The 22,604-nt window shown below is 46.6% G+C and overlaps 4 protein-coding genes across 4 annotated transcripts; 2 read left to right on the top strand and 2 right to left on the bottom strand.

Moving 5' to 3' along the window:
* Positions 1-1,725: 1,725 nt before the first annotated feature.
* Positions 1,726-2,644, bottom strand: LOC127335743 (peroxisomal membrane protein 11-4). Its single transcript, XM_051362470.2, has one exon. The coding sequence runs from the start codon at positions 2,493-2,495 to the stop codon at positions 1,824-1,826; it is 672 nt and encodes a 223-aa protein (XP_051218430.1). The 5' UTR covers positions 2,496-2,644; the 3' UTR covers positions 1,726-1,823.
* Positions 2,645-4,578: 1,934 nt separating this feature from the next.
* LOC127335740 (uncharacterized) lies at positions 4,579-7,422 on the top strand. Its single transcript, XM_051362467.2, has 2 exons — positions 4,579-4,738; positions 6,200-7,422. Exon 2 carries the CDS (start codon positions 6,224-6,226, stop codon positions 7,205-7,207), a length of 984 nt encoding a protein of 327 aa, XP_051218427.1. The 5' UTR covers positions 4,579-4,738; positions 6,200-6,223; the 3' UTR covers positions 7,208-7,422.
* Positions 7,423-11,499: 4,077 nt separating this feature from the next.
* Positions 11,500-14,969, top strand: LOC127335742 (vesicle-associated protein 1-2). Its single transcript, XM_051362469.2, has 9 exons — positions 11,500-11,735; positions 12,004-12,074; positions 12,185-12,266; positions 12,360-12,475; positions 12,561-12,707; positions 12,789-12,830; positions 12,903-12,944; positions 14,146-14,223; positions 14,549-14,969. Exons 1-9 carry the CDS (start codon positions 11,678-11,680, stop codon positions 14,654-14,656), a joined length of 744 nt encoding a protein of 247 aa, XP_051218429.1. The 5' UTR covers positions 11,500-11,677; the 3' UTR covers positions 14,657-14,969.
* Positions 14,970-15,218: 249 nt separating this feature from the next.
* LOC127335741 (uncharacterized) lies at positions 15,219-19,622 on the bottom strand. Its single transcript, XM_051362468.1, has 6 exons — positions 19,234-19,622; positions 18,597-18,704; positions 18,321-18,482; positions 18,164-18,224; positions 16,284-16,408; positions 15,219-15,602 (listed from the first exon to the last, which is right to left on the bottom strand). Exons 1-6 carry the CDS (start codon positions 19,609-19,611, stop codon positions 15,537-15,539), a joined length of 900 nt encoding a protein of 299 aa, XP_051218428.1. The 5' UTR covers positions 19,612-19,622; the 3' UTR covers positions 15,219-15,536.
* Between the last annotated feature and the right edge of the window lie 2,982 nt (positions 19,623-22,604).

Genomic DNA, 22,604 nt, shown 5'->3' with positions numbered 1-22,604 from the left:
GGCGCGACGCATTTCGGACGCCCAAATTGTCCGCTCGCGTCCGTTTGCGTCGCCTGGCGGACGCCTAAATAACCGCGAGGGGTGAAATGTCCGTTTGCGTCGGGGGCTACCTCCAGCGGTCCGACGCATTTTGGACATGCAAATGTTTTTTTTGGTGCTACTTCTTTTCAATTTTGTTCAATGATCAAGTTTTAAACGCGAAAAAGTTATACTCAATGATGTCATGTTGGTCGAATCGAATAGATTATAGCCTAAACAATTAACCGGATACTTCAATCGACTAGATTTAAACATATTTAACATACAAAGAAGAAGAAAATTATAAACGTATAAACTAAAACTATTTTTTGGCCTTCTTGTTAGAAGGCCCTGCCTCGTCGTCAAAACTCCTGCGCCTCTTGCTTGTCACCTCCTCGTCGGAACTGGAGGACGACGCGCCCGTCGAGGAGTTGAAACTGGAAGAAATGGCGTCTTCGTCGTCGTCGTCGGTGAACGATTGACGACGCGCCGCCCGCGCCAGCGCCCTGGACTTCTTCCTTGCCGCCGCCTTGTCGTCCGCCGCCTCCTGCGCCTCCAACCGGGCGAACTTGCTGTCGGAGTCCTCCTCCTCCTCCTCCTGGCCCTCCTCCTTGTCCTCGGCGTCGCTGGCAGCGCCGCCTCCGTCCTCCTCCTGGCCTTCGCTGCCATTGCCGCCTCCGTCCTCCTCGTCCTCACTCGGCGTGGAGGCAGGGTCGCTGGGCGTGGAGCCCGGATCGCTTGGCGTCGCAGGGGATTCCCACCAATGCAGAAATCCGGGCGACTTGCCCTCGCTCTCCGAGTCGGACGGCAGCGTGTAGTCGCTCATGGCGTGCCGGTGTTGGAGAAGAAGAAGAAGAGGAAGAAGAAGGAGGCGGTTGAACTTGAATTACCGTAGACGCGGGGGTTATAATGTGCAAGGATTAACGGAGGCGCGTATAACGAAGAGGCCGGCGGTTGCTCTTCCGCGGCGGTTCGGCGCTCCATTGATCGCCGCGGTTGCCACACCGGCCCGCGTTGTGAATTCGAGGCCGATCGAACCTAGGTCGCTGCCAGGCGGGCCCGTGGGGAAGCGAGCGGACGCTCGGCGCGACCACCGAGCGTCCGCGGAGACGCAAACCTGGCGCATATTTGGGCCAGATTTGCGTCTCCGCGGACGGCCCGGTCACTTTGCGTCAAAGCGGAGAGGGTGCCAGACGCATTTTCGGTCAAAGCGGACGCAAACGATCGCTCAGCGTCCGTTTGCATCGCGCCGGTGGAGATACCCTAACGCTTCAGCGGATGGCCATCTCCAGTGGCAATGACAGAACGATTGTCCTTTTCAGTTTGTTAACATGACCGTGCTCTTTCCTACGATAGATCATTCGATCTACTGGGAAGTGATAGGAATTTTCTCCATGAAATCAGCTTACTCCGAGATTATTTTGTAAGTGCAGATTTATTGGTTGGCCCTCGGCTTGCAGTAAATCTTGGCTGTCGATTTGCTTGAGCTGAAATCAATCCAAAATGACAAATGGTGCAAGGGTCGGACCTGTATTGTTTTTTGAACTGTTTTTTTTTGTGTGAACGAGGCCAGTCTTCTATAAATGCAACTTTATGTATATTTTCAAAATGTATAAGGTTCTTGTTGCAAAAAACCGTAAATCTGTAATGTCATCTCTGAATGAGGTGCATTTGTTGCAAGATCATGCCAGTGTCTCCCTGATAGCCTACTATCTGTAACTGTTTCGTAAAGTAAAAATAGTTTACGCGGTAAGCGTACAATACATCTTTGGTGGTCGAAATGGCAACCCTATCTCGGGCACAGCTCACGACGGCCAGTTTCTGTACCATCCAGCCCACGCGGACACGAGGCCGCTAATCCCCAGCGTGACGGCATGGTTGCAGAACGGGTTGGGCTCGATGTCGGCGATGGCGATGACCAGGTCGGCGAGGTTGGCCGCCGTCCCCATGAGCCGCATCACCCGGTCCATCCTGATCTTGCTCAGCTCCGTCTCTTTCTCCTTCTCCTTGCCGCCCTCGCTCAGCAGCTTCCTCTCCTGCCTGATCCCCCTCCTGATCATGATGACGTCCATGATGATGAAGAACACGTAGCCGACGGTCTCGCCGAACGCGGACACGAAGCTGGCGCGGCGCGCGAGCCAGGGCTCGAGGACGCCGACGCGCGAGAGCCACGTGAAGTGGTCGAAGAAGAAGTAGACCATCTCGCCGGCGTTGGCGAGCACTGCCAGCGCGCCGAACTCCCCCGGGGAGCGCCGCAGCGCGTTGAGGCCCGAGAGGGAGCGGCCGGACCGGAACACCTTGCGGCTGAGCCCCGCCGCCGTCTCCCAGTTCTTGGCCCGCCCGGCGAAGCCCGGGTGGGACGACTCGGCGGCCCAGTGCGCCAGCTTGGACACGTACTGGTACGTCTTCACCAGCTTGTCGATGCCGTCGCGCTTCGCCAGGAACACCACCAGCTTGTCCAGCGTGTCGCCGCTCATGGCGACGGACCGATCGGTCTGGCGCTGGCTGTGCTGTGCTCTGGGTCAGGAGGAGCGCGAGCTAGCGTGCACGGGAGATCGATATGAGAGTGTGAGAAGTGGGCGCAAGCAAAGCGCAACTGCGCAGGAGCTAGCTTGTGTGTGGCTTGGCTAGGGATAAAGAGCTAGCGTGGTCGGCACTTGGCTAGGATGCGTTTGTCGTCTGCGCCGCAAGTGATTTTCTGGTGTGGCGAGGATTGAGAGGGCCGAGGAGAGAAACCGGCATCTTTGTTTGCTTGCGTGATCGGTGCATCGCTTTACTGCTTCTTTGTTCATTTTTGTGGCTACGTTCTGCTTTATCTTGGATTCTGTTAGCCACCACAGTTATCTTCTTTTTTTCTTTGACAGAAAGCTATTTCTCGCACTTTATTGATATCAAGGTACCAGGTACCATCTCGATTCTGAAATAAGTGTCACAACATTATCCTCAAAATAGGCTTTCGTTCCGCTTTATAAAAAAATATCAAGGTAATATTTAGGAGAACTCTAGGGGCTCCAATTAGGTAATTACCATAAACTTCACGATCTGAATGAAAAATGGGTGTGATTATTTCTTAGTCGACTGAGAACTAGTTTTGTTCTTAGATGATGTCATCAAATCTCGGTTGCAATTCATGACTAGCACGAATCACGAAACAAATCCAACGATCCGAAATATTTTTTTAAGTTGCAACTTTATTTGCAACTGAAAAAATCTCGGTTGCAACTCCACTTACAACTAAAAAAAAACTCGATTACAACTTAACTTGTAATTCATATATACGAATCACGATGCAATCAAATGGTATATAGAAAATCCCATGAAAATAGGCACCACCTTATCTGTCTTCCGCGGGACAACGTTGAAAGTGGACTTTTCCGATCTCTTTGCTTTAAGTCCAAACTCTCCACAAAGATTGCCGATGCATCATCCCACCATACGCCTTGAACCGTGCACGCTTTAATCACCTCAGAGGAGTACGTGTAATCCTCGAAATAGGCTTTCGCCCCGCTATATTAATATAGCAAACGACCCGATACAACGAACGCGCTGGGGCCGCAGCACAACACCAAGCCCAAAAGAAAACACAAGAGAAAATAAAGAGAAAACAAAGCCGACACCGGCAGCTTGACAAGAACAAGAATGACTCGCAACCGCTGCGCCCTCCAGAGAAGGCTACCACACTCCTAGCACGCTGAAGCGCCGCGTATCAAGCAACACCTTCAACAAGGAAAGTGACGACGACGCCACTGCTGACCGGACTGGTCCTAGGGTTTCCCCCGATACGCGGAAGGGAGTGGGGAGGAGGGACTACCGACGCCCTTCAGGAAGGCAAGGCGACACCCGCAGGCGTCACCGCGTCAGTGTCGGGCCTGCCGACAAGATTTCTCCCGTCCCCCAACCCACAAACCCGGACGATTCGACGTGCTCCACCCGACTTGCCGCCCACCAGCACACGCCACCGCGACCTTGAAGCCATCCTTGCTGTCTCGCTGTGGTCGCCGGAGAAGGGCCTAGACGTAGAGATGAGAAACAGCCGGGTCGGGGGTAGCAGCACCTCAGCCGAGCGGGAGGGAACTACCTCCACCGCCTTCGCGGTAGCCGACCGGACATGGCAGCGAGGTCAAACCCGCCCGGCCGGGCCCAAACAGGCCCGCAAAGACCTCGCTACCACGCTGCAGCAGGCCGGCCGGAGTACCGCCGCCACCCAGCCACCGCCGTCGCATCTCCTCCACCTCCAGGGAGCCCGCCCGCCCGCCCAGCCCCTCTGGGCCCCTCGCACCTCTCACCCTAAGTCTAGTCGATGGCGACACCCCCGCACCCCTAAATCTGAAATCCGGCCATCGACGACACCCATGTACCCTAACCCTAACTCGCCAATCCATCTCTTCTCCCTCTTCTCTGGTGACAATTACCACTAACGGGTCTGGCCCATGCACCGCACACATGCCTAGGAGGGTGTGCAGCGCGAGCCTTTGGTGCCGCAACGAGCGGTGTATAGGTGTTGACCCCATTATGAACTCCATATTTCAGCCCATGGTGCTCACAGTTGCGTGCTGGGCCGCGTTACCTCTTCCGTCCTCGTGCGGGCAGAAATGCGACACTGCGTCCGCTAAAAAAAAAACTGCGACCCTGCGACGTCTGCCATTGGGGAGAAGAACCTGCCGGAGGCTTCCTCACCTCCGAGCTCCGGCCGGCGAGAAGCCGAGGGAAATCCAATCAGGTTAGCCTTCCCATCTATTCCGCAGACACGTGAACAACTAGCCCCCGAACAGAAGGCGCAGCAGGGTAGCAGCGCTAGTGCGAAATCTGCGGATCTGATCGAATTCGAGGCTCTCGGAATATTTCGAAGTTGCTTCAGGTGTTCGAACGCCTGCGTTTATTACTAGATTTGACTAGTCAAATGGGGGTGTTGGCTTGAGTTATTCCATAGTTTTTTTTTGCGGGTTGTTCCATAGTTGTATACTCTTGTAATTGGTGAAGCTAAGCTGCGAAAGGATCGAAGTTAGTCCCCGAAAAAAAGGGTTCACTAGGTCTGCATACCGATATGGGATTTTGGTTCTGTTTGTGCAGAGCTTATTCGAAATTATGCAAAATGAGTCAAGGACAAACAGAAGTATAGATTATCCTTAAGTTTCTGGTTTCTAGCATTGCTGATGGACGCATGTGTTAATTACCTTGGGCAGCCCCAATGATCCGTTGACAGATTGTGTCAGGTGCTGAAAACATCTACGAATTTACAGATCTGTGTAAAGTAGAAACTTCATATCTCCTGAGTTATTAGAGTCTGCCCTTGCTAGTTACCATTTTATTGAATTTCATATGAGCAGAACTCACGCATACTCTATAACTGTTGCTATATGTCAATCTCATGCATACTGTATATTTCTTTCAATTTTATTTTATTTTTAAGTTCTTAGATATTAATATTTTGGCGTCAATCCTGTACTTAGAAGTTAGAACTGTGGAGGCACATAGGTAGGCTGACTCTTATTAAACTTTAGGTTTGATAGCAACTTGTCTTACCAAAAAAAAAGATAGCAACTTGTCTTTAATGAGGGCAGCTGAGACAAATGAGTTTCATATTTTAGGCTGCATGTTTTGCCACCTTTGTGCCTCAAAAACCAATAACCATGTTTCCAGTTGCAAGTTATAACTAACAGTTAGCAAAACCAATTGCAAGAGCTGAAGCTGAAGTTCTTAACTTATATATCAATTGGATAAGTACTCCCTCCAATCTATAATAAGTGTCGGGGTCTTTGTTCAAATTTGTACTACTCCCTTAGTAAAACCACGACACTTATTATGAATCGGAGGGAGTATCTCAAAACATTTAACTGCATCCATGAACTTCTGTATAGATCATTGAATATTTGATCTGCCTCAGTATTGTGCAATTACACCTTTTGACATTACTCTTTCCTGTATGTACTCCTTCCATAACATAGACTGATAATGTTTGGTTCAGTACCATCCATTAAATGGTTGAATGGTATGCAAAGACACAAATGCCAAACATTTAAGCTAATTACTAGATATTAATGTTGAGTTTGTTTAACTGTTGTCAACCGGACACCTAACTGGAATATGCGCCTGTGTGTTTGAGTTTTTCTTAACTGCTAGATATGTTGTCATGATCCAGAGTTCGAGACATTAGGCACTAATTTGTGTATCTTTTATGCAGTGTTGGAATTTGAGATCCTATACCATGGCTTCTTTGCTCTGTTCACAGATAAAATTGAACAAAGCATATGTTAGGAGGCAGGTTCATGAGAACAGATTACCCAGATCTCTTTGTTGGAGCCCATTGCAATCAGTCCATTTTAAAAATCTTGCACTGCGATGCACGAAGAATTTGCCTTGGGAGGCTTCTCTCCCATATGCTTCCTCAGAGGACGGTGCCAGCATTATCATGGGAACAAATGTTGTTGAAGCTATTGATACAGAAGAAGCTCCAGAAATTGCAGTCCTTCAGAGCGATCAGGATGTTGTGGAGGTGAAGAATGAACCTTCTGGGCAGCTATCGGCATTTAAACTGCCAATGTGGCTACTAGGGCCTTCAGTTCTACTGGTTACGGGCATAGTTCCAACTTTGTGGCTGCCATTGCCTTCAGTGTTCCTTGGTCCTAACATTGCCGGCCTTCTTTCCCTAGTGGGACTAGACTGCATCTTTAACATGGGAGCAATGCTGTTTTTCCTTATGGCCGATGCATGTGGGCGCCCAGAGAACAATTCATTTGACCTGACAAGGAAGATCCCAACCACTTACAGGTTGTGGAATCTGGTGGCCAGCGTAATAGGCTTTGCTGCTCCTTTGGCCCTGCTATTTGCATCCAGTCGGGGTACTCTGCAGCCACAGCTAGCGTTCATTCCGTTCTTAGTGCTGCTTGGACCATATCTCTTACTCCTTTCAGTACAGATGCTGACTGAGATGCTTACATGGCACTGGAAATCGCCTGTTTGGTTGGTAGCCCCTGTTGTCTATGAGGGTTATCGTGTGCTACAGCTGATGAGGGGCCTTCAGTTGGCCAATGAGATCACTGCGCCTGGGTGGATGGTGCAGAGCCTCCGTGGCTTGGTGTCCTGGTGGGTGCTGGTCCTTGGGATTCAATTGATGCGTGTTGCTTGGTTTGCTGGACTCAATTTTGCAAGCCGTCCAAGTTATGGATCTAGTGATGATACAAACAAGTAGGTCCGTCTGTGTTACTCATCTTGCTTGCAAACCTGCATGATTTTGGGCAGATCGTATACACTGACAAGGGTCAGGCTGCTAGAAACTTCCAGTAGTAGTGTAACTACTGTTGTACATACGAAAAGATCATTGTACTTAGCACACTAGAATGTCCATGTGTAGGAAATACTTTACTTGAATAAAGAATATACTCCAAGCTGTTGTTACCTGTCTCAGTGATCTACACTACCAAGTGACTATCGTGTGCATGAATACTAGAGAAATCTCTGCTGGTTGGGTGTGTACTTTGTGCAGGGCAACCAAGCGAAGAAATAGCAAGTTCTGTCTTTTTCAGATAATCTTCTTGATCCAGATATAACACCCGCATCACCCGAAATTGATAACACCCGACCTAACCATGTGTCATGAGATGCATACGGTTTGTCTACCAGCCCACAGCGCAACCTACAACCGTTGAATCTCACAGAGCAAGTGCCCAAATGTCAAAAAGATAGAGCAAAAAATCTTACACTTGTCAAGCACTACATGTATCAAGCACACAAGTCTAGTGACATGGCTTAAGACCTAACTCAACACCATTGGTGTGTCGTGTAGTATAATAATAATTAAAGAGTATGAATTCCATATTTTACTACACGTATGTGACTTGTTACATGGAGATCTACCCTACTTTGCACGTTTCACACAGTTTTATTGAAGGATCGACCTTTTAGGATGAGATGGCTGGTGAATGTAACACCAACTTGAAGGCGTAAATCAGCTTGACGTGTTCTCACTACCCGAGCGGCACCCAATCTGCCCCAACTTGTTTTACGAATCAGGCCATCACCGCACCGGCACAATGTCATCCTTTTGCCACCTGGCTTCACGAGATTAGGAAGTACGTGTTTGGTAGGCTGCATGCTGCCAACTCCTGGGTTGCAACCGTTGGGTGATTATCACCTGCACGCGATGTTTAAAGCACCTTCCAGCCACGTGATGCAGATTTAGCGGTGTTCGCGTCATGCTCCCTCGGTGGTGTGGAGAAGAAGGTGGCATAAGTGGTGGCTCATGCACTGATATAAAGTGACGTTTCCCATTAATTGCTCCGTTTACCCTATTAATATCCTTCACCTGTCTCTTCTAATCAACACAATGGTGTTCCGATTCATGATAGCTTACGAAACACATGCACATTGACAACGTGATTTTATTTCCGTGATTGGTTCCAAGTTTCACTATCTATTGATCTTCAATACCATGTTTATATTTAATTTTAAATCTATTTTGTCGATTTTGTTGCACACGGTTGATCTTTTTGAAAAATCCTTAGACCACTAATTTCATTCCGTTGTTCCACAACTCACATGTTACAAATTTTAAAATGTTAAGTTCTTCATCTGCCATGTGTTGCCTGAATCCGTATCTACTTTCTTGTAGTATGTCTTTCTGTGCATCTCTCTGCTGGTCGTTACTTTTCTTTTCAGATCACTGCTCCGCGGTCAGGTCTACTAGCATGTTTGATTGCCACCCACACTTTGACAAGTAACAAGTGTGGTAGCCACAACTTAACTGCTCCCTATGCTGTAAATTCTAATTTCGATGATCATAAATAGAATGATTCGAGTTATTTGCAAGTGTGGTGTTGTAGACCAAAAAAAAAAGTTAATTCACCATGTTGGACAAATACGACAACAACAACATAAGTAGGCACAAAACTAAACACAAACTTGTATTATTAATGAAGTCAAACATGCAACCAAACATCAAGATCATGTTTCTTGTCTAGTCTCGTGTATGATAATACCAAACACATAGATGTGGACTATCCCAATATGACATAGAAACAAGAAATTGGTGTAGTCCACCAAACACGCCGTGGTGTGGCATGACTAAACCACAGTCAAAGGGGTAATGTGGTAATAGTACTAGAACTATTTATATTGTAAAAATGGATGATCTCAGAATAGGGTGAGTCACTGTCTCGCAAACCTTGCATGGACAGAGGGACAAACTGTTCTTTGGATTGGCTCAGGACCCGAGGGCTTGTCCCATGTGTATGACCAAGACATTCTTGTATCTCCCTAAACTTGTCTCATAGTTCAGCTTACAACCCTCAACTTTACTTTGGTTTAACTTTTAACCCTGAATTCTAAAAACGGTTCAGAATCACCCCTTGCATTGTATTAAGCTGGTTTTTCTTGTACCGTGTATGTTGTATGTTGATGAGTTGGCACAATATATAGGAAGAAAACCCTCTAACTGGCGAGAAAAACCGGTTCAAAACATGTCAAAAAGGGTAGAATGTCCAAATCCGTACGGTTTATAGAATTCAGGGTTAAAGATTGAACCAAAATAAAGTTGAGAGTTATAATCTGAACTTTGAGACGAGTTTAGGGGGGTAAATTGGACTTCTCTCTTTAATATATCCTCTTTTACCTGCAAAAAAAGAGATAAATATCATGCAAAATGACTTTTTGTTAAACAGGGAATGCAGGATGCAAAATAACTTTTTTTTTTTGAAACGAGGCAAAAGACTTGCCATTTTCATTAATAAAGAAGAAGTACAGAATTTGGCCAGTTTATTAGCGGAAAACCGGCCGAAAACCGAAACAAGTGCCCCGTCGACCGTCATGGAGCACAACCGCCGCAGGGACACAGAGCCACCCTGGCAACCCACACAAGATACACAGGCCGCCGAAGCGAGAAGTCATCGCGGTTGACCTTCAACGTCATCGTCATCACTCTTCAGCGACTCCGACTTCACCGAAGAACCAACCACCAAGACCTCGCCGAAGCGGCACCGTGAAGCTCAAGCCGGCCAACGCCAAACAAGCGACTCCTCGTGAAGCAACAGGCAGCTCCGACTCTGGTGACGAGCTCTGAAGAGGATAAGCGCAAGACCTGCGCCGAGGAAGATCGTCGCCAGAGGGCCACCCTGCAGGTCATCGTACGCTGCACAAATGAAGACTCTCGACAAACCATAGCAGCTCCGACTCCACCGCAAGCGAAGCACAAGACGAAGAAACTCGGACGCTCGCCGAAGCCAAGGTCTTGGCGCTACCAAACCATCGCTCAACACCGCCATCGTTGCCACACAAGCCACCACACGGACCTCACACATCGCCGGCCACCCGCCGCGATGCCGTGCGAGTCCAGCCTCAGGAAAGCACGCTGGGGAACAAAGTCTTCAAGACGACGCCCCCAAGAGGGAAGCGACGTGGATCGACGCCGTCGTCCGGCCCTGCACAACATGGCCTAGGCTTTCGCCCGAAAACTATGCTCCGGGAGCGGAGGAGGTCGAAGGCTCCATGAAGGCCCCCAAGAGGATAGCGACATCCGCAGCTGCCGCGCCATCAGCTTTCGCTCGGAGCAGCCGAACCTCCGCACTCCCACGTTGCCGAACGGAGATGAGGGAGACCCACAACGCCGCCGGCCTGCGAACCACTGGCACAAGCACCTCCCACGCGGCGACGACGCCACACCACGTAGGACCACCAACCTCACCGCCCCGGGCAGAACCGACGGGCCGCGGGATCGAACCGAGCCCGCCACGGTCGTATCCGGCACCTCGGGAAGCCGCCGCGACGAGCAACCAGCGACAACCCGCCGACCACCACCCGCAGAGGAAGAAGCGGGGAGAGGGGCCGCCACCACCGCCCACCCGCGCCGCATCGCAGCAGGGAGCCGCCGCCGTCGCCGCCACATCCGGGAGGAGCGGAGCTCCGCCGCCGCGCGCCGCTTCGGACCACCGGTGGGGCGGAGGGGGGCCGAGCTAGGCCGCCGCCACGCCGGCCGAGCCGCCGAGGCCGAAGCTGGGCCGCCGCCACGCCGGCGAGCCGCCGAGGCCGAGCCTTCTCCCCACCACCGCGGGCTCCCGCCGCAGGCCGAGGCCGTCGCGCGCGAGAGGAACCCCGCCGCCGCCGTCCTCCAGCGCGGGCTTTGCCCGGTGGACTCCTCCGGCGGCGGAGGGAGGGAGCAGGGGAGGGAGGGGGGGCGGCGGCGGCGCTCGCTAGGGTTCCCCCGAGCCGCCCAGGGAGGAGGACGACGCGGGGGTCGCGTTGGACTTAAACTTGCAAAATAACTTATTACCACCTAACACTAACAGTGCCAATATGAAATTCACCTACCACAGGGCCACAGATTTGCCCTTTTGCAGAAAAAGGAAAACCATGCAGCGGTCAAAAGCTGCATCAACGGATCAACCGCAACCGCATTTGGCCTCTCGTGCTCGTCTCCCCAACAAACCAAAGACCTGCATCAAAAAAAAAAAAAAAAAAAAAAAAAAAACAAACCAAAGACCAGACCAGACCAACCTTCTCACACTGCTGTTCCTTTCCAACCAAATTCCTCCCGATTCTCCACTGCTCTCGCCTCCCGAGGCAGAGCACTGACTGAACCCTAGCTCTCACCCTCTCGCGCTCCTCACCCCACTCCAGATCGAACCCGCACCGAGCTCGAGCGCTCCCCTCTCCCGAATCCGAGCGGCAGATGGGCTCCGACACCAAGGAGCTGCTCGGGATCGAGCCCCTCGAGCTCTGCTTCCCCTGTACGCCAACCTCTCCTCCTCAACACCCCTGGTTTTGTCTACCTGTTCTGGGCACCTGCCGTTATTCTTGTTGTTGTTATCCTAAAGGAATTTTCGGAGTGTTGTTGGTGTGCTTCTCAGTTTATTTACTTTTTAAGCCAAACATTCCTGTGCCACTTTTTTTTTTATCCAGACCGTGCAGGGAAATCTGGCGGATTCGTCGGTTTCTACTGCTCGAGCTAATTTTTTTGTTCTCTGCCTCACTCACTCTTCCTTTTGGATCGCGCAGTTGAGACGAAGAAGCAGATCTCGTGCTCTATGCAGCTCGCCAACAGAACGGATGGCTACATCGCCTTCAAGGTAACCGGAACCGTTACCAAGTCTCTGTTCTCCACAACCCTGCAATTGCGCAACTTTTCCAACCTGTCTGAATGCAATGCCGCATTTCGGCGAATTGTCGCGCTTCTCAGGTCAAGACAACCAGCCCCAAGAAGTACTGCGTCCGGCCCAACAGCGGCATCGTGCCACCGCGCTCCACCAGCGATGTCATCGGTAGTGTCAACCCCCACACCCTTCCAGCAAAAGTCATCGGGGATGCTTTGTCATGTATATGCGCAAAAACTGAAAGTCTTTCTGATTTCTCAGTGACAATGCAAGCGCAGAAGGAGGTGCCGCCAGGAATGCAGTGCAAGGACAAGTTTCTCGTGCAGAGCGCGGTGGTGACCGAGGGTTTGGCAGTCAAGGATATCACCGGGGAGATGGTACATCGCTTTCTACCGCCTCTTCGTCTTTGTCATGTTTACGGATGTTTTGTTCTAACGGTGCTGACAAGTGAACCTTGCGTAGTTCAAAAAGGAATCAGGGAATGTGGTGGACGAGATGAAGCTGAAGGTTCTCTACGTCGAACCACCCCGGCCACCGTCGCCTGTGCGGGAGGGGTCTGAAGAGGGTTCATCGCCTCGGCCTTCGTTCTCAGATGGGGTTTATCGAGATGTGAGATCCCTGGCTTTATGTTGATCGTTTCGTTTTGCTCTTTGTTCTTAACTGATTCAGATGTGATTGAATGTTTGTTAGATGGAGGCAACGAAGGAAACTGATGAGACAACATCGTTTTCTGTTAGTATCTCACTTTTATGTGCGCTTTTGTTGCTATATATTTCTTTTTGTAACGCTTGGTGTTGGTTTCAGGAAATGAGAGCGCATAAAGAACCGGAAGAGGTTAACTTTGAGGTGAGATCCTTCCAACACTTATCTTCAGTCTGCTTGCAAGAAGTAATGGAATACAGCAACTGATTTTGTATAGGATTGAAACACCCTTTTCTGTACTAGCTCAAGAGTAATAGGTTTTGACTAGGTCAATCTTCCAGAAGCAAATACCGACTAACATAGAGACATAGCTTGTGATCTTTTGAACGCACCATTTCAACGAGAACATGAACAAGTGCTTAAATACATATTCCTATGGATTTTGAAGAATGGTAGTGGACCTAGATCACATATTCTCCCCAAAATTTCTTGCATCACTTAATTGATTACACCAAATGTAGATGTTTTAGATAGTCATCCTTCCTCATTTACTTTGGAGTTGACGATTGTGCTTTAAACATTAACGAGACCCAGATTTGGTAGATTCTGTCTGGCACTTGCATATGATTTCAGTAAGTGCTGTGCATCAGAAGGTGTCATGGTTTGTAAATGAGACATGCAGTGAGCTGATACCTTGCTGTTTAGGAGTTGGGGCATCAGAGTTGTTTCAAACAACATATGCTTGTGCCAGATGCTGTTGTACTTGTTTACGCCACTGGACTCTGTTTAAGCCACCAGTCAGCCGATATCATGTTCACCTCTACAATGTGGCGTATGTTGAACTTGTTAAAGTTGAAATTGGGTGCTCTATGCTGATTGTTGCCTGCTCATGCAGCATATGCATTTTTTTATTATACCACTGGGTATATTTATGCATATTGGTCAATAGTCAATCTCGAACTGGTGGCAAGATACTCATCCCGTTTAGTTTACCTTTTCTTATTGGTCTGTTCTCAATTCACCATATTATACTGTTCTTGGCCCTTTGCGGCTGTCAATTGTAGCTATTCCACATAATGGTACATAAATGTTAGCATAGCAACTAATTCCACATATTGGCACATAAATGTCCTAGTATAGCAACTAATTGCACATAATGGTACATAAATGTCATAGTATATCAACTAACCTTTTATTAGGGGTGCAAATGCACATAACTCCGTGGTATAGCAACGAAACTTTTATTAGGGGTGCAAATGCACATAACTCTGCGGTACATTACTTATGGTTTGATTACTAATCAATAAATGACTGTTGAGACCTTTTGTATTGTTCATCATTTCATCTAAATCGTGTGAATAAATTTCCCTTATACTGGCTAATGTCTAATTTTGCTCTTTCGTAGACATCTGCGTTGATTTCGAGATTAACTGAAGAGAGAAACTCTGCTATTCAACAGAACAATAAGCTTCGTGAGGAACTGGTTAGTGGATTTGATCATGATGCAAACATTTTGTGGCATGTTGTGCTAATTGACTATACCAGTATTCTTTGCTGGTGTGATAATTCTTGAGAAAAGAGTTATCATTATTATTTAATATCTTGTCAACGCTGTTAACTTTAACATCTCTGAGTCCACAACATATTGCATCGTGACCAGGGTCCATAAATCATAATATTTCATATAAAATTTATTGTACTGGCTTCATGATTGGAATGCTGGTACATGAGGAAACTGTTAAATGTCAGTTGTGCAAATTGAAACCTAATATAGCTGTGACTGAACATCTTGTGTTGAACCTTAACAGGACATGGTGAGGAGGGAGATCAGCAAGCAGGATGGTGGTTTCCCATTTGTGTTTGTGGTTGCCGTTGCTCTGCTGGGAATTCTACTGGGATTTGTCATGAAGAGATAGATGATCATGTGCAACTCTGCATCTTGTTAGGCTTCTGTCCTCAACCGATTCGAATACTGTTGGCGTCTGCATTTCCTGATACACTTATTTACATGTGTAACACTACTACGCAGCATATTCATCTTAGGGTATGACGTCCTCTGTAGTTGCAAAGATCAGATTGTTTGACCACCACACCCGGTCAATTAGTCGTCGTCATGCTAATGGTAGTTTGTTACAAGGTTGCTGTCAGCTTGGGCATTGGTGTACTTTTGGTAAATTGTAACTAATGTGCTGATTACCTAAGTGATATATTTATCCATTGTTTTTGTGAGCTGTATTCTAGTACATGGATAATTCGCTTTACCTAAGCTATCTATCCTGGGAGGCTGGGACGGATTTTCTCAAGAGCTCCTTCGAGTGTAGCTCAAATTCAAGCAGTAGATACTGCAAAGTGTATTCCTCCTTTGGACGTTTTATACTGCACGCGAGCAGTGCCAAACAGTACCGTGGTTAACTACGGAAGTATGTATGTAATTCATCCACTAGATCAGATACGCGTGAGTCTGGGAGCTGCTCTCCGGACGGTTCAATGGATTCTTGCTTAATTCAATGCCCATGTGCGCACTTGCCGTAGAACAGTAGCAAATGAGAGCACGATGAACTCGTAATTCTCATCATAACAGCAGCAGTACTCCCGTTAGTACTCAACAAGTACATGACGAATTAACCTACATCTATGCTGGAGTAGCTATCATCCCAAGTTGGTCCTGGGGCTTTCCTTAACTGTGCAATCTGCATCCCCTTTTGAGCTTCCAACTCATACTGCTGCCTCCAGTTAGGATTTGTGAAGGCACCATCTGTTTGCAAAGACTCCTCGAGTAATGATCATGTCCTACCTTCACTGCCCAGGCTCCTGCAGCATGTTGCATCGGGATACAATGGCGCGGAAGTCCTCGAGGTTTATCTGTCAAGTAAATTTGAACTGTAAGCAGTGGAGCTAGCAGCAACACATCTGCAATGCAAGTTTTCAGAGACATCATTTTTATTAGTACAGATTAGTATTGTTGTAGCGCCGGTAGTCTGATGCAACATTAGTAGGGATAATGACGAACAAGTGTTTGCAGCATTTGACAAACTGGCATCCATATCCCATAATGATTATTATAATAATAAAAATTATAATAATAGTAACAACAATTCGTTAAAATTATTGGAAGTTGCATTAGCTGGATATGTTGTAGTTGATGGTCCAAATAGGCAATCTGGTGTCATTACTCACTAGCCATTCATTAAATCAGGTTGACGATAGGAGGGCTATCATTATACAATTACTAATTCTGTAAGGTCACAATACTTTACAATAAATAATCATTCAAATATATATAAGCGACTAGCAGGGAAAAGCATGAAAAACTGCTATTGCTGGCATGTCTGGAGGCCGCACCACCTGAGAAATGCATCTATATCTGATTTTAAATGTACAAATATCTAGAATGGAATCAGTTGACACTGTTAATTCACTGGAAAATGCCTCAATGATGGGCAGAAATCAAGAATGTTTCTGGTTTCCGAAACCACAAAACTTTTGGTTCTAAGCAATGCAATATTTTAAAAATGTTGTTTTATTAAAGAAAAGAAGGCAAACCTTCCCATCTCTGTCACTATCAAAGCACTGGATCATCTTAGATATCTCAGAATCTGTCCAGATGAAATCATTTACATTGGCCATTCTCTCAAGATCCCAGGGTGTGATATGCCCTTTTCTTGCTTCTGTGCATACAAGTAGAAACCAATTCAGATCGTTTATGAAAATAAAAGATAGAAAGCAAATAAAAAGAATGAACCTTCAGAGTACATGTCACAAAGAAAAGAGATACTATTCCAATCCAATTTAGTATTTCTGTTCTAAAGCATACAGGAATGACTACCCAAAGGCTAAAGGGTTGGAAAAAATCAGATTGGCTTTTAAAACACTGATTTAAAGTAATATTTACAGCTTTGTTACCTCAGCAAGCATCCGTGCACACCATAAGTGACTTAACCAATACTTTTTATTTTCACAAGGGAAGGTGGAGGAACAGACAATTAGATAAAATTGCAAACAACTGATGAAGAAAATAAATTAGATCATTTATACATTTTTCTAAGGTATGTGCAAGGATATGTTGGATTATGGCCAGCAACTTCAAGAAAAATATGCTCATTCATACTGGTTTAAGTGTGGTATAACTAGTATTTGTAATCAAATGTCTGCCACCCTTTTACACACGACAAATATCATTTTTTCGGTAGTATGTGTTTGACTGAAACACCTAACTCTCGGCTAATTCTCCAAAGTCGCTTGTGATGCATCATTCGAACCATATAGTGTGTGCTAACTCTAATATTAAAGACACGACTTTTATCAATTCCAAACAATTAGTTAAGAGCATGCATGTCAGTCAAGTGTGTGCCTTTGGAGTCCCATGCTAGTTAATGGACACATGGCTGTTGGGTGGTACATTGGTAACGGTAGTGCACGTGCATTTTTCCCCAAACATTGGTAACAGACACTGGCATACAAGTTCCATTGAACGGGCGCTTCGAGTGCCACCAGCGCCTTGCTCTATGCTGGCCTCGCTCTCTTCTTGTTCGCCTCGCCGTTCCCCATTGTTGCTGACCAAGATCAAAACACGTGCACACACACTTTCTATGTGGAAATTCAAGCACAAGACTGAACACCGATGCAACTTGTGATTTTATATAGGGAATTAGGGATATATGAGAAGACAAAGAATCGCACGGTGTGAAAACAACACAAAACACATCTTTGTGGGCTTGCTCCACATAGTTACTATGCCGCCACCCAACATCACAAAGGATTGCACGGTGTGAAAACAAGGGGAAAAAATACAACTAGCACGGGACTCCAAAGGCACGCACTTGACTGAAAGACATGCGTGCTCTTAAGTAATTGTTCGGAATTGACAAAAGTCGCATCTTTAATTATTAGAGTTAGCACGCACTAGCTGATTCAAATGATGCATCACGAGCAAATTTGGAGAATTAGCGGAGAGTTAGGTGTCTCAGTCAAACACATGCCACCAAAAAAATGATATTTATCGTGTGTAAAAGCGTAACATTTGGTTAGAAATACTAGCATTAGTAATAAATTCATACGAAATAGTAGCATTAGTTATACAACACTTAACCAGTATGCATGAGCATATTTATACTAGTATTAGTAATAAATTCATATGATTATTTATACATTTCTAAGGTATGTGCAAGGATATGTTGGATTACATTTGATGATACATCTGATCTGAAATTTGAAGAGGTTACAATGAATATCATAAGTTAGGCACAAGTTCCATGGGCAGGAAATGAGCGTCAGCTGGAAATTCATCAGATCAACAAATCCTAAGTTACTTAAATTCACAGGATTTCCTACTGAGACTCTTTCATGGGTTATTTCCTCAACAAAAAAAGAGTATAAGTCAGATTTTAAATTCCATAAAGAGACTTCCAAGTCAGATAAAATACCATCAAATGAGAAGAAGAATGCCACCACATCATCTTCTGACAGTTGTATTCTGCTCCTGACCTAAAAACACAAGGGATAGAAGTGTAATTGTGTAAAACACAAATAAGAACAGGTCAAGGGATAGAAAGATAACATGCCATTCTGGAAAGAGCATACCTGCTTCTTAGTCTTCCTGTTTTTAGCTGAGTCTTGAATAGGTGTGTTGTTCTTATTTTCGCATGGAGTGCCTTTCCTTCCTTTCACTCCTGCGCTTGAAGTTTCTGCACCAATTGCTGTCACGGAATTTTGCGAAGGCTCTGCTAAGGAGAGTGCAATTGCCTGCAAAAATAACTCTGTTAAGGAGTGAAGAACATAGGTGGAAAAGAAGAGGAGTTCAATTGGCATACTAGGATCACATCAGTTCGGAGCCAGCATCTGTGATGCATAGATTACCTGCTGTAAGGCTGCGTCTTCATCCATGAAGTCAGTGACAGGAACACCCTCTTCTCTAAAGGTACTTTTAGAAGAGCTTCCTGAGTTCAATAGCTTCTTTTTCTTTCCCTGTACAGAATGAAGAGAAATGACTATGCATTGTACTAAAACAACATACAGTTACAGTTATACTAAAATGCAATGACACATTCTTCCGATATTCATTTGACTAGTTGATCTCTAACCATAACATGTGATGGTTAGCTTGGTAAACACAATGTGCTGGTGCTTGGATATTATAAAACCATGCCTTAACGATTTAACATGAGAGTGCTAGGATGCCATGAACAAGCCCACTAAAAGAAGGTCAGGAATACGGCGAGGGGTTCCTCTATCGCAATACAGCTGACGCAAAAATGACTCTATGTATCATGTCGCTTCCTCTGGCTATGGCACGAACACTGTAATGCCTCTGTAATATTTTGGGTTGTATGCATCTTTGTAGCCTTTCACCCATTATCTAAAACAAATGCAGCTGACGCAAAATGCGATCTATACACTATCACCAATGGCCTACAAAAATGTATACTAACATCGGAATTATAACAATAAAGGACCTGGATTAGTAGATTTATTCGACGAGGGAGAAAGGGGGAACCTTTTGCCGAGACCTAGAGGAAGCCTTGGTCTCCTTGCCGTCGTATTCGTCGCTGGCCGATGAGCTCTCCCCGTGTGCCTCCTCCTCACCGCCGCTCTCATCGGACGGGAGGTATTCCTCATCCACATCGTCGGATCGTTTCTTCTGTTTCCTCTTGGCCGCCGCCGCTGCCGCTGAGGACGGCTGGTTGAGGAGTGGGGACGCAGCTAGGCGGCGGATTCCGAGGGCCTGGAGGCGGGCCTCGTTCTCCCGTATCCGCGACAGCCGCTCCTTCTCGTAGTCCGTCAACGGCTGGTCTTCTCCCGCCATGGCGAGGCAGCGGCGGACCAGTAATTTACCCTGTGATATTTTTTTTTCTTCTAAGAGAGAACTGGCCATCTTTCATCTTCTTTCCATTCCTCACGCGTGATATGGGCCTTACACTCAGACCGATGTTTTGTTTCGTATTGTGGCCTTCGCTACGATAACAAGCCTTCCACTGGTGATGGGTCTCAAATTCTTTTTTTTTAAAAAAAATGAGCAGCACAAACCACTCATTTACGCGCTAACTTTTAAAATATTATTTATTTATTTAATTCCATGAATGTTATACGTTTTTGAATTATTTCAAATTTATCGTGGCCTCGGGTTGGGAAATGCCTAAAGGCATGGTCTGGTTAGAGAAACCCGAAAGAAGGGATTCATGGTGTGGTAGAGAAGTGGGGACACTTTGTCGGGGTGGAGTAACCCGAAAGGGCTCGTCAGGGTGGAGTAACCCGAAAAGTCGGGATTCCTTGCCGACGTGTCAGGCCACAGACTTGTCGGCTTGGAGGGCGGTCGGGGTGCGCTACCTCGATAAATTCCTGGATGTGATAAACTTCTCCGATCCTCCCCTTATTCCTCCTCTCCCTTTCTCGCATTTTCTCAAACTGCGGCTCGAAGGGTCACCTGGGCTGAACGATTTCTGGCTGATTTTTTCCACACCACCACAAAATCAAGTAGCTAGACAAAGTAGAAAGCAAAGGAAACTCCGATCTACTGATTGATGGGGTTCGTAGCATAGAAAACAAAAAATTTCCTACCGCAAGACGAATAAAACCAACAGATCTAATCTATGGAACACCCAAGATCTAATCTACAAGATCGAAGCAACGAGATGGAGATGAGACTAACCCTCGAAGATTCCAAAGTCTACGAGATTAATCTCGTTGTTGATGTAGACGATCGTCCCGGTCTTTGCAATCCGGCAGCACTTCCGTACTCGGTCGCGCGTACGGTGTCGATGAAGCTCCTTACTCTCCCCGTTCCAGCGGGCAGCGGAGGTGTGGTAGATCTCCACGGAATCCCAGCAGCACGACGGCGTGGTGGTGGTGGAGAAGAATTCCTGCAGGGCTTCGCCCAAGCCGGAGCAGGAGAAACTGGGAGGGAGGAGAGGTGGCAAATTAGGGTTGCGTACGGAGCAGCTTTGGCCGGCCAAACCATCCCTCTATATATAGTCGGGAGCTAGGGTTAGGGTTTCACAAAACCCATCTAGGGCCGTCGCCTGGTGGGCCCACACAATACCCTGGCGCGGCCTGGGGGGCCCGCGCCGAGGTGTTGTGTGGCCCACCCCTGGCCTTTCTCCTTCTCCCCTTTGGACTCCGTCTACGTGACAGAAAAATAAGAACTTCTGTTTTTATTTCGTCCAATTCCGAGAATGTTTCCAGAACAACTTTTCTTGAAATACAAAACAGCAGAATTCTTCCAGAACACTTCCGGTCCTCCTCGTGATGTCTTGGATCCCATCCGAGACTCCGAACAACATTCGGTCTCCATCTCATATTCCGAATCTACTTATGCGACATCGAACCTTAAGCGCGTCACCCTACGGTTCGTGAACAATGCAGACATGGTCGAGACTCCTCTCCGAGCAATAACCAATAGCGGGATCTGGAGATCCATAATGGCTCCCACATATTCAACGATGACTTAGTGATCGATTGAACCAATTACATACGATGCCAATTCCCTTTGTCTCGCGATATTTTACTTGTCCGAGGTTTGATCATCGGTATCTCCATACCTTGTTCAACCTCGTTACCGACAAGTACTCTTTACTCGTACCGCGGTATGTCATCTCTCATGATCTAATCATGTGCTTGCAAGCTAATCAGACGACATTCCACCGAGAGGGCCCAGAGTATATCTATCCGTCATCAGGATGGACAAATCCCACTATTGATCCATATGCTTCAACTCACACTTTCGAAATACTTAATCTCATCTTTATAACCACCCATTTACGCAATGGCGTTTGATGTAATCAATGTACCCTTCCGGTGTAAGTGATTTACATGATCTCATGGTCGAAAGGACTAAGGCAACTATGTATTGAAAGCCTATAGCAAATTGAACTTAATGACTTGATCTTATGCTACGCTCATTTGGGTGTGTGTCCATTATATCATTCAACTAATGACATAACCTTATTATTAATAACATCTAATGTTCATGATCACGAAACCATGATCATCCATTAATCAACAAGCTAGTTATACAAAAGGCTTACTAGGGACTCCTTGTTGTTTACATAACACACATGTATCAATGTTTCGGTTAATACAATTATAGCATGGTATGCAAACATTCATCATAAACACAAAGATATTATAATAACCACTTTATTATTGCCTCTTGGGCATATCTCCAACAGTCTCCCACTTGCACTAGAGTCAATAATCTAGATTACATTGTAAGGTACCTAACACCCATGGCATTCTGGTGTTGGTCATGCTTTGCCCTTGGGAGAGCTTTAGTCAACGGATCTGCAACATTCAGATCTGTGTGTACTTTGCAAATCTCTACTTCACCATCTTCGATGTACTCGCGAATCGAATGAAAACGCAGCTTGATATGCTTCAGCTTCTTGTGTGACCTTGGTTCCTTTGCATTGGCGATGGCACCCGTGTTGTCACAATAAATGACTAACGGGTCCAATGCACTAGAAACCACACCAAGCTCAACAATGAACCTCTTCATCCATACCGCTTCCGATGAAGCCTCTGAAGCCGCTATATATTCAGATTCTGTTGAAGATTTCGCCACCGTGCACTGCTTGGAACTGCTCCAGCTTACTGCCGCACCATTCAATATAAACACGTACCCAGACTGAGACTTAGAGTCATCAGGATCGGTGTTCCAACTTGCATCGGTGTAACTGGTTACAACGAGCTCTTGGTCACTGCCATAACAAAGAAACATATCCTTAGTCCTTTTCAAGTACTTCAGGATATTCTTGACCGCTGTCCAGTGTTCCATTCCTGGATCACTTTGATATCTGCTGGTCAAACTAACAGCATGTGCGATATCCGGTCTAGTACACAGCATGGCATACATGAGAGAGCCTACTGCCG

This window comes from Lolium perenne, chromosome 2 (genome assembly GCF_019359855.2).
Source record: "Lolium perenne isolate Kyuss_39 chromosome 2, Kyuss_2.0, whole genome shotgun sequence".
Classification (NCBI taxonomy): Eukaryota; Viridiplantae; Streptophyta; class Magnoliopsida; order Poales; family Poaceae; genus Lolium; species Lolium perenne.
Note: the sequence above shows the minus strand (reverse complement) of the source record. Positions and strands in the feature narration are given on the sequence as shown.

Excerpts from the sequence above, each read along its gene's own strand:
- LOC127335743 (XM_051362470.2), bottom strand. The coding sequence starts at position 2,495 with ATGAGCGGCGACACGCTGGACAAGCTGGTGGTGTTCCTGGCGAAGCGC.
- LOC127335740 (XM_051362467.2), top strand. The coding sequence starts at position 6,224 with ATGGCTTCTTTGCTCTGTTCACAGATAAAATTGAACAAAGCATATGTT.
- LOC127335742 (XM_051362469.2), top strand. The coding sequence starts at position 11,678 with ATGGGCTCCGACACCAAGGAGCTGCTCGGGATCGAGCCCCTCGAGCTC. Across the intron at positions 12,708-12,788 it reads CAGATGGGGTTTATCGAGAT|ATGGAGGCAACGAAGGAAAC; the intron begins GTGAGATCCCTG and ends AATGTTTGTTAG. Across the intron at positions 12,831-12,902 it reads ATGAGACAACATCGTTTTCT|GAAATGAGAGCGCATAAAGA; the intron begins GTTAGTATCTCA and ends TGTTGGTTTCAG.
- LOC127335741 (XM_051362468.1), bottom strand. The coding sequence starts at position 19,611 with ATGGCCAGTTCTCTCTTAGAAGAAAAAAAAATATCACAGGGTAAATTA. Across the intron at positions 18,225-18,320 it reads ACAGGAAGACTAAGAAGCAG|GTCAGGAGCAGAATACAACT; the intron begins GTATGCTCTTTC and ends TTGTGTTTTTAG. Across the intron at positions 16,409-18,163 it reads ATTCTTCTTCTCATTTGATG|AAGCAAGAAAAGGGCATATC; the intron begins GTATTTTATCTG and ends TTGTATGCACAG.